This window comes from Tachypleus tridentatus, chromosome 8, assembly GCF_004210375.1.
Source record: "Tachypleus tridentatus isolate NWPU-2018 chromosome 8, ASM421037v1, whole genome shotgun sequence".
NCBI classification, from domain to species: Eukaryota; Metazoa; Arthropoda; class Merostomata; order Xiphosura; family Limulidae; genus Tachypleus; species Tachypleus tridentatus.
In genome coordinates, this window is record NC_134832.1 from 39,385,205 (window position 1) to 39,397,280 (window position 12,076).

The window sequence follows — 12,076 nt, forward strand, 5'->3', positions numbered from 1 at the left end:
CTTCAAACTACCGTCCAATTGCTTTGAAGAGCTGTCTCTGTAAGACCTCAGAAAGGATGGTTAATGCTCGTCTTGTTTGGTTCCTTGAATCAAACAACCTCCTCTCGCCCACCCAGTGTGGGTTCCGTCGACAGCACTCCACCACAGACCACCTAATTCGTCTTGAAACATCTATCAGAGAAGACTCTCTCAACCGCCAACATCTTGTATCAATATTCTTTGACATAGAGAAGGCTTACGACACAACATGGAGGTATGGCATTTTGCGAGACCTCCATACATATGGGTTACGTGGCTATCTACCCATGTTTATTAAATGTTAAAAAATTTTTAATGGACAGAAGATTCCAAGTTTGTATGGGTTTGACACTTACCCGTTCTTTTGTACAGGAACTTGGAGTCCCTCAAGGCTGTGTATTGAGTGTTACACTTTTCAGTATAAAGACAAATGCCATCACTGAACAACTCCCTCTCACTGTTGCGAATGGACTGTATGTCGACGACTTTCACATCTCATGTCAGTCGTCAAACATGAGATATATTGAGCGGCAACTACAAACTGCCCTCAATTGTGTACGGAAGTGGACTCTGACGAACGGCTTTAATTTCTCTCTCTCCAAAACTGTATGCATGCACTTTTGCCGTCGACGGGGTATTCACCCTGATCCTGAACTTCATATCGGTGAAGTTTTGCTACCAGTGGTCCCAGAGACCAAGTTCTTGGGGCTTATCTTTGATCATAAACTGACCTTTATACCACACTTAAAGCAGCTTCGGGTCAAATGCACAAGAGCACTGAACATCCTCCATGTTCTCTCTTCTACCAGTTGGGGGGCAGATCGCTGTTCAATGTTAAAGGTATATCGTGCTCTTATTGGATCGAAACTCGATTATGGATCAATGGTCTATGGCTCTGCCAGACCCTCGGCCTTAAAAATGCTGGACCCCATTCATCACCAAGGACTTCGACTCTGCACTGGGGCTTTCCGTACCTCTCCAGTTCAAAGTATATACATTGAATCTCATGAACCTTCTCTACACCTTCGCCGTTTGCAACTATCTTTACAATATACTTCGAAACTTCATTCCTTACCAAAGCATCCCACCTGGAAATGTTTTCCTTTCTCGGTGGGCAGTACTTTTTCAGAACAGACGATCTGTCATTGCTCCGTTTGGCCTTAGCATCCGGGCGCAATTGTATGAATTGGGTCTGTCCTTGGATAACATTGCAGATTCCACAGGTTGGCCCATCCCACCATGGCTTATTACAGCCTCTAAATGTGACCTTTCTTTCAGTCACCTAAAAAAGACAGATACTCCAGATTGGAAGTACCGTCTTTTATTCAATATCTTTCAAACAATCATTCAGTTCCCATTTATACAGATGTTTCCAAATCAGGTAATTCAGTGGGCTCTGCTATGGTTTGCTATGGGTCAGTAGTTGCACGCAGAATCCCTTCTACAGCTTCTGTGTTCACTGCTGAACTGTATGCCATATCTCTTGCCCTGGATCATATTGCAGCTGAGCAGTACTCCAACTGCACTATTTATACTGATTCGCTTAGTTCTATACTGGCCCTGGAATTGCTACCATCACCCTATGCGTTAGCAATTCTATGGTGTTGTCTTCATGCTGATATTCAACAAACTTTTCAAACCGACTGGCCCATTTCTCATTAGCAGCTACTTCAATCCAGTTTTTCTGGATACCAGGCCATCGTTACAATTCTCAACGACGGCAATATTTTAAATATATTTTTTCCCAGGGTCGTCTGTAACATTGGACAGAGTTATTGGTGATGGTGACTCTGTCCACCTTGATAATGTTTTTAATTTTTTAATGGCCATTAATCTTTTTAATTGTGGTTCCTTTTTTACAGTTTTAATCTCTCTCCTTCAATTTGACATTGGACAATGGCCAGAACATTAAATAACTCGACACCAGGACTGGAAAGGCCAACTTCAGGTGACTAACGCTACTGTTTGAACTACTCGTTAGTCGTCCTGGCGAGTTGTTATTATACTTTTGCTGCATATCATTTCACACTTTTACTACTTAACTTTTTAGTACTGGCCATATTGACTCATAACCCGGAACCAGGACTGGAAAGACCAACTTCAGGTGACTGACGGTGGTTTTTATACTTACCTGTTAGTCTTCCTGGTGGGTTATGATCATTACCATTCTGCTACAAGTAGTCCTTTACAACTTTGTTGACTGGATGTCAACATTGGTTTTTACGCCATTTTCTGTTTTAATTGCCGTTTTGCTTTTATCTTCAATTACTTTTACAAATTTTACTCCATTTACTTGATTTTATCTTTTTAGTGGACATTTGGCTACTCATTATTACAATTTTAAAACTTTTATTCTTTTACATTTTGATAATAGCTGCTATGACACATAACCCGGAACCAGGACTGGAAAGGCCAACTTCAGGTGATTGACGGTGGTTCTTGAACTTACCTGTTAGTCTTCCTGGCAGGTTATGATCATTACCATTTTGCTAGAGTAAATACCTTACAACTTCTTATACTCTTAACATTGTAGACTAGGTGTCAACATTGGTTTTATACTTTTTTGTTTTACCTTCATTTCCATTTATGTCTATTACTAAATTTATTTATTTATTTTTATTTTTTTTTTACATTTTTACCGAATGTCTGGCGCAGATAGCTTCACTGCTTTGTGCCATAAAACACTAAATCAATCAATCAATCAATTAAAAAGTGAATCTAACAGTCATTATCAACACTTGCATGGACATAAATCATATTATCATGTGTGTCTTTCCTTACAGGAAACATTTCTCAAACCTACTGATACAGTCACCTTTTGGCAGTTTTATTTATACCAGAATGACAGATTGTGTGATGGGCAAGTGCATGGTGTGGTTGCATTGCTGGTCAACTAGCATGTATTTATTTTATTTTTGCAGTTTGATACACCCATGGGAGCTGTTGCAATCTGTTTCCTTGGGTTGTACCATCACTCTTTGTTCTACCTACCTGTTTCCTGGAGAGACTTATTATCAATCAAACCTTGATGGTGTCATTGAACAATTGCTGTTTGCCAATTTAATTCTGGGAGACACAATCCCCTCTGAGGTTGTACTGATATTGATTAGAGTGGTTGTTCCATAGAGTGTATGATCTCGGATCACAAATATTCTCTCATCAGTACTGGTTCTTATACTTATCTTCTGTCTGCAACCCTTCTTTTCTCAAGCTTTTCTTGGAGAGTTTACAGTGACCCACAGGGTAGGTATCATTTTCCTATTATTTGTAAGGAGATTTGCCATGGTTGTTGCCACCCAATGTGTGTGCTTCAGTGGCAGTTAAACCAAGCCAACTGGCCAATTTTCAACACTCTTGGAACTGTTATCTGTCTGCCATTGATAGACGACTGCATGGTAGTGGTGACTGACTGTATTTTTCACATAGTACCTCTTCTATTCCTTAGATCACCCTCCACTAGTACAGCGGTATGTCTCCAGATTTACAGTGCTAAAATTAGGGGTTTGATTCCCCTCGGTGGGCTCAGCAGATAGCCTGATGTGGCTTTGCTCTAAGAAAACACACACATTCCTTAGACCTTGACCATGTCTTTCATAATATCCTCATCCATGGTGGAATCCTGCCTGCTAGGAAACATGGAAGGCTGAAAAACAGGCCTGTGATACATTTCACAGATATCCTGCTTCTTTGAACTACATTGATTTCCATTGGGCCTATGCCAGTGCACAACAGATTAGACATCAAAGCAAAAAGGAATCTTGGATTGAGTTCAGAACTAGCATATCTTCTATCACCAGTTCCAAAATTTTGTGGGACAATACTTGGAAGGTCAGTAGGAAATATACTTCCCCTTTCCTTTTCCACATTTGTTCTCTAGTGGCCAAGAAGTTGCTGATGTACAGGGTATTGCCAATATTCTTGGCAAGAACTCGTCTCATGTATCTTTCACTTCTGTTTCTTTCTCCACCTTCTTGGCCATCAAATTTCAGCAGAGTGATCACATCTTTCCTTTTAGGCTGATTGTCTCTATTACTATAATTGCCCCTTCACACTGATGGTACTCAAGCTTGTTCTTCATCAGTCTGGCAGTACATCAGTCAGATCTGATGATGTTCCCTACGAGGTGCTGCACCATGTGAGTGTTGTATTGACATGCATCTTTATTGTGGGCTCCACATGATCAGGACCCCATTGACACAGTAGTATATCTACAGACTTGCAATGCTAGAAACCAGGTTTTGGTACCTGTGGTGGTCACAGCACAAAAAGAACTTTGTGTAGTGTTATGCTTAACTTCAAACAAACTAACTATATGAGTAGTGGTACCTCTCTTGGGTTTCTCCTGAGTGGACCATCAATCTTCACGTCTTGTGATGGCTTTAATATTGTCTGGTGAGCACACCTCACATTGACTTTTGTCACTTATGACAATGCCAAGCCTTCCATATTCGGGTCTTCTGTTTCCCATCTGTTGACACTGGCAGTGAATGTATTCAGTCAGGAATGGTTCAATCTCTTCTTTTGTGCTTACCTCACATTTGTCTCTCCATAAAAAAAATTTTTCCCTGGTTTGAAATACTTGTTCATGGGTCCTTCTGGTGACACCCTATTTGCTGGCTCAATTGTGGTTCCCTCTGCTGAGTTTTCTGACTTCATTTTTCTCTTCTGTTTTCCTGCAACCTTCTTCAGGTTCATACTTTCTTCCTTTCACTTCACTCAACACACTGGATTTACATTTGAGAATTATCTGGTCTTTTGCAGGATTTCCATGGATTTCTTCACTTATACCCTTTTCCTGTTCCATTCTGTTTTTCCTTCCTTTATATAAGTTTATCAGTGGAAGTGGTTTATTTATTAATACTTGTCTTTGTGACTTTTTTTTTCACTTTTTAGTTTTTCTGTTCTCAGTCTATGTTTTCCTCATGGCATTTAACCAGGGCTTGTCTGTCTCAACTATTGCTTGTTACTGGGTTGTTCTCTTAGCTGCTTTTTGGTCTGTTCATTCCATTGCTCCTTTTTTCTCCCCAGCCTTACTTGTTAATCTATCCTACCTGACATGGTCCTTTAATATTATTTGTCATGCTATCAATCTACTTCTCTTGAAACCTTTGGTTTTCTGTTCCTTAAAACTTGTTTCCTTCTCCTCGCTTTTGATCCTTAGCATACTGATGTGTACACCATAGATTCTTCTCGCATTTTATTTTGTTGCTCCTATATGCTTCACTATTCAGCTTCTGCTTTTTTTTTTTTTTTTTTTTTACAAAATGTCTGTGGTGCATTAGATGATTGTGCATTCATTCCTATATCTTTTCCTTTCAATCCAGTTTAGATCCTGATCACCTCCTTTGTTTCATTTATGTGGTCTATTGTTATTTGACTTGCATTTCTTCCTTTCATGGTTCCCAATCCTATCCCTTTCTATTATGGAATTTTTCATCCATTTGTGATCTTTCTCCTGTTAATTTCACAGGATGGGCCTGATAGTTTCTTGATGTAACATATTCTTTGTTGGTAGGAGATACATGTCAGTATTTCCAAGTATTTTCTATCAAATTTGCCTCCTAATTTACTTCCTGGTTGCCCATTTCCAATGTTATCTGGTTATTTCTTTCTCTTTGGGCTAGGAACTGATTTTGGTCACTATTTTACACATATTGTACTGTGTAAGATTGGATAAGTCTTTTATTTTTTTTTTACCCTATTTTTACAGAGCCCTCTCGACACTTACGGGATCCTTCTCATTGGAGTGTTGCCTGCTAGAATATATTTAATCAAAATTTATAAATTGTAGGGCATTTCTGGTTTCATATAGTGTGTATCATCAGATGAGGTGTTATACAAGACCACTTAAAGTATTCTTGAAGTGCTTTTTTTTTTTTTTTACCTAAAAAGGCCTAATCCAAACTTTACTCACTCATGAACAAGCATGGGTAAAGCAATCAAGGTGATGCCTGACCATCTTTCATATCTCATTTAAAACTTAGTGGTGATCTGCTATTAAAAGTTAGGGTTTTAGTGGTCACCTATTGTACTGTTTTACAGTGATGTTCTCCTCTAGACTGCTGTTCATGTTTTCAACCCCCTTTAACTTCTAGTGGACCATGGGAGTCCTTACTACTCGCCAGTTCCTAGCCACTTAGGAGGTGGACCATGGAGGATGTCTTCTGAGTATGACCAATACCACTCAATAGATAATAGGGCAGTGTTATTCTTTCCATGTAGCACAGTATGCCCTTTTCGCCTGTGTTTCCTCTTCATACTGGATGTCAGGTTCTTTAGTGGTCTAATGTTAGATTGACACACCCAACACAAGTCCTTACTCAATTGTAGACTTATATTACTTTTCCTTTCTTCCTTTTCAGACAAAGAGTATACATTGGTACAGACAAGATGCAGTTTCCCATGAGTTTGCTTCTATTCTGTTCCAAAATATAGCATATTGTTTTTCATGGGTTCTCTTCAGGTACTTCCAAAAGGAGGTTCATCCCACTTCAACATGGATTCTAATTATGTGTATGAGAGAGAGGTTACATGTTGTATCAGAAATGAACATCTTTGAGTAGTGAAAATGTATTTTTAATAGATACACTTCTGATCTTTCTTCCTCACTTCTGGTGCATCTTACTTTCTTCCTTAATTGTAAAATGATTATAATTAGTGTAGAGAGAGCCAAATATGCTAGAAAGCAGTGTTCAAGAAAGATTGTTGCATACTTATTCACATTTAGCATTGCAGACATATCATATAGAAACACATGAACTTAGGTTGGAGCCTTAAGGCTAGAGGCAAACAGAAAAGGTTGCTTATAGAGAACAGTACTGAATCAAGAATGTTAGATGTAAAAAAATGTTAGCATCTATCAAAAATACATTTTTAGTAATGAAAAATGTTAACTTTTGATGATATTTTTAATGTCTTAGTGTTGATGTAAGCAAGATGTGTCTTTTGTGATTCACTCGTTGATCTCTGTTCTGGATGACTTCTTTATATGGACTTTTGAGGGTCATCTAAAATACTTGATTGTCTATGGATCCTTCACATTCTTTGGGTTCATTATGTTACTCATTATCCAAATTTGACTCTTCCTGTTTCTATTTATTTTGGATCTGGCAGTTTCAAACCTTTTCCACAATACATGTATATGCTTATTGTATTATATGTTTTCATAAGAATTTTAATCTTGTTACTTTGTGGTGCCAAAAACAATGAGAGATTGGTGAATAATCTTTGATTTTTTAGGCCTCATCTATTATCTAATTATTTCTCTTTCATAACTAGAGCCTATGATTAACAAATGAGTTTCTTCATCAGGGTTTTTGGATGAAGATTGGGGATTCCAAAGATGCTTATTTATATGTTCCTCATTCACCTATTTTCATTTTTCACTTGTTGAAGGGATTTCTTAGTTTTTTACACTGTTTCTTCACATGTCATCAAACTATTAGTTATTCTTTTACACACACACACACACACACACACACACACACACACACACACACACACACACGTCTTTCTGTGGCATTTAGATATCAGAAATGTCCCTACCATTATATCTCAAATCATGATGGTTATCATCTGTATTCTTATTCTTTTATTTATTTGTATTAGATGTTTCCCTTTCATTGTTCTCAAATTGTTGAACTCATTCTTGAGGAGTGCTTAGGTTTTTCTAAGTTTCTTCCAGAGCACCCATTAATTTGGCAAACTGTTTGTCTCACTGGTCATTTACAGTATGGATGACAATGGAATACTGCTTCTAAAGTACATCATTTTAAAATAGGTCTCAGAACTACTTTGTAAAGAAATTTTCAATGTAGAAGATATGATATTCCTCTTACCTGTTTGTGCCACCACCTTTGTCTCATTGTTGGATCCACAAATTTACTTACAGCTCAAAAAAGCCAACTCATTTGCCTGAATTAAAGGACACCATGGACAAAGGTGTGTCCTACTGAGAAGAATGCTTTTTTTTTTTTTTCCCCAAGTGGTCTTTAGACCTAGTATTTTTATGAGACTTGTTTGCTCCACTCTTTCTTCTTCAAATCCAGCTGTGCAAATAATATTTTGGTCCTAGATTATATTCATATTTTATGTTCTCTAGATTATTAATCTTTCTACCATATAGCTTGTAGTTTTATACTTTCAGTTTCTTTCTTCATGTTTATTAGTAGGGGTTTACTGGCTTACAGTATTTTAAAGGAAAGCCTACCTGACTTGAATTTAAGATATTTAGAATTAAAATGAACTTGAAACAGCTACCTATCTCTAAAATACTTTCTTTCCTCATCTTCACAAACAAACTTTCATCACAACTGAAACTTTCAATAGAATAAAAGTTATGATAAGAAAATAGAGTTTATGTGAAATTTTCTAAAACTTTTGTGGGAAGTCACATGGACAGTGGGAGAGTGGAAAAATATAAGCAAATGATGAATACTCTGCAATACATAAAGGACTTTTGAAAAACTTGAGTGAATATTTTATAAACAACATAAAATCAAAATAAATAAGGAAAAGTCTTCATTATTTCAAAATTAAGCCCCTATTTGAAATTCTTTTGAATTCTAAAAATATAAAATTTTAATTGTTTTGGGGTTCTAATATAGGGTTTGCAACAAGAAATTCTTAAAGTTTAAAGAAATCTGACAATTTTGATATTAATATTAGATTTCTTTTGGGAATAAGTATGCATATAAATTTAAACTCAATCATAAAATTTACAATATTCAGTTTATTTATTTTTCAGTCTTGTTGGTCTGCCTGTTTCTTTTACATGTGTAGAGGATGGAGTAAAATGAAGTTGAATAACTATGCATCTTATATTTCAGTCAAGTTCGAGAGCACAAAATTGTCCATGCTCCTTTTCTATTTCTTGTGTATTCTAGTTTAGTAAACAATATGAAAATACATATCATTGGAGAAAATTTAAAATAATCTAATGTAGTTTATTGCACACTATGCTTTGGTAATGAGGATCAAAGTTTTAACATCTAAAAATATATTTTTAAAATTCCTACAGGCACTCGTGGTATTTCTTTTTGCCGAATTCATGAACCAACATATGCTTTTGATGATGTTAAGCAACATATGTTAATACCACATTGTGGGATTTCCATTAGAATTTCAATTGAAGAAAGATGTTCCACCTCCCATTTTTTAAACCCAAACTTGTGAGTAGCATGTTAATTTATGTCATTGTTTTTTGGGTTTGCAAATAAAGTATTCTCAAATATATGAAGGTACACTTTAGCTTTCAATACTTATGTAGTTGTTAACAAAAGATTGAAACTCTCATTGTAGTTGTTTTCATGTTACATACTTTCTCACAAAAACTGCTCTTAAGCATTCTTGTGACAAATTGCAGCTTACATACTGTGATGTATATGCTTGTTACTGTCAGTATATATCTACTGTTTCAAAATTGAAGCATATTTCATATATGTGTTATCATTAATATATCTATATCTTTGTCCATCTAGACAAATGTGTCTGTTTGCTTCCCTCACTTCTCCAAGTCTATTTGGCCAATGTTAACAAAAATTTGTACTTAAACTCTTTGAAGTATGGGGAATGTCTTAAGGTGGCCAAAATTGAACTTAAGCCTATTTCTGTTGCATAACACCTGTTGATCAATTACACTGTGTAACACAAATTTTGTTCCTGGATGGTATGTGTTATTTCTTAATTGCTTATGTTGTAAAAGTACAGAAAATAGCCATTATTACCTTCAAACTTTGCTTTTGTGACTTGGATAATGAAATTTAGAAATTAACATATTTTCTATGTAAAAATGGGCAAACTTGCACATTTTCATTAACAATAAGGTCTGAATAAAACAACATATTAATCAAGATTTACATGTGTTTATACTAAAGTTATACAAACAATGAACAGAAATGTTCAGAAGTGAGTAGTTTCTCGAGATTTGCAACTGTAAGGTAAATCACTTTCACGTATCAGACCCCAAATATAGTCTCCCATCATGTTTTTGTTATACTCTTCTTGGTAGCGGCATTCAAAGTCCAATATATCTTGGTGGAAGTGCTTGCCTTGCTTTTCTGAGTATGGTCCCATGCTCTCCTTGAATTTATCAAGATGAATGTCAAGAATATGGACTTTCAGGGACATCCTGCAGCCATTTTGCCGTAGTTTTTCATTCTTCACCAGAGTCTCAAACAATTCCACATAATACTCGGCATTGTGATTGCCCAAGAAGTCCCAGACTACTGCGACAAAGCTACCCTAAGCTTTATTTTTTCCCTTCCTACTGAGCTTCTTGGGGAATTCTGTGCACTCCAGGATCTTCTTTATTTGTGGTTTAAAGAAGACACCAGCTTTGACCTTTGCCTCAGACAGCTTAGGGAAGAAGTCTCGAAGGTACTTGATGGCTGCAGACTCCTTATCAAGAGCTGTGACAAATTGTTTCGTAAGACCCAGTTTTATGTGCAATGGTGGGAACAACATATTAAATATTGGTTAAAATTAATATTGTCAGTTTCATACTACATTAAATGTAGTTTTCATCTGATTCATCCAACTTTTATGTAATCTTGAAGGTTTTTGATATTCTCAGCTTCTTGATTGTCAGACTTCAGTAGCTGTGTAGCAAAAAATCCTTACTTGGTGATGAGCATGTAAAATCTCAAATTCTTTGTGTTGGTATGAAACCAATTTGTTTAATTCCCAATAGAAACATAATAACATGTGAGTAAGAATTTTAAAATTATAAATGTTTAATCTTGCTGCTTTGATAACTCACAATAGATGTCAAATTAAATTACCCTATGGCTTCTGCTACTTCATCATGGTCAATTGCAGGTAAAATTTGGGGTTAAAAGCTCTATAGCTGTCACCCCTGATTTTTATTACAATATACAAAAAAAATATTAAATGCAAATTTTATTCGTTTTGGATGACATTTGGATGTTTCACGATGAGTTTCAAGTTTTAGACTTGAATGGCCTGGTTCCATAAGTACAATGTGATATAAAATCTTATATTTTATGTATTATAAATGATTTATTTGAAACATTATCTTACTTCATGTCCAATAATCACATGCTTATATGATTTTGGTGGTGTTAGTCACATTTACATTATTCCTGTTTTCTTTTTGCTATTAGAAAGTGTATTCTATGTTCTTGAAGGAGGAATTGCTTCTGTTCTTTTTTTGCTATGATGACATTATACTTTAGAATTGTGGTGTGGTTTACCACATTCAAGTGTTGAACTCTCTGTAGTGCTTCCCTATAGTCTTCTGAACTCTTACTTGTAGGATTCAGAGTCATAATTAAGAAATCCAGATGGAATTTCAAGACATCTGAAGAAATCTGTTGTGTTCTTTGTGATGAAACCTTCAATTGTTACATTCCCAGACTTCCCAATACTTATTTATCAGGAAGATAAATTAAGATTTATTTATGCTTTATTTCTCATTTAGAACTTTTAGTATTGTTTACTTTGTCTCATTGATACAGATGAATCAAATAATGCCCAGTCAGTGAGTTTCTCATGAAGAAATTTTTTGATGCCCAGGAAATGTTTGGCAGGCAGATTCTTAGAGTAGAATTCACTTCCTCATATTTAACAATATATTGTAGGAAGCTAAGCTAACGATGAGGAGCATAACCATGCTCCAAGATAGACTTAAACAACAAAAATGCAGATACTATGGAATTCTTTTTTTCTTATGACCAGTGAGCTTAAATTGTCAAATAAGCTTTTAGATCTGAAGGACATATAATGCCTGGACCATCCATTATGTATGATCAATGCTCTAGGTGTTATAAAGCACACTCCATGAGGAGGGATTTCACCAAGGAATGTTGTGGCTGGTTCAAGAAGCTCTGTGCTCATGTCTTGGTTGGCTGATAAGAAGTTGTCTTGTAGCAAACCTAGTGATACTATTCTTAGCTTTCTCTATGGCTTCTGCTACTTCATCATGGTCAATTGCAGTTTCCAAACTTGACTGGTCTGTATATTTTCAAGGTTGTTGGAAGTGATTGAAATTTATAATATCTGTACCAGAGGAAAGGTCCATAAAGTTCTCAAATACTTA

The 12,076-nt window shown here is 36.0% G+C and overlaps 1 protein-coding gene across 1 annotated transcript in view; it reads left to right on the top strand.

Moving 5' to 3' along the window:
- The window catches only part of Pld (Phospholipase D), a 153,133-nt gene that overhangs the window by 36,213 nt on the left and 104,844 nt on the right, over positions 1-12,076 (top strand). Inside the window, 1 exon segment of the mRNA XM_076448349.1 lies at positions 9,038-9,188. Coding sequence (XP_076304464.1) covers positions 9,038-9,188 — 151 coding nt within the window.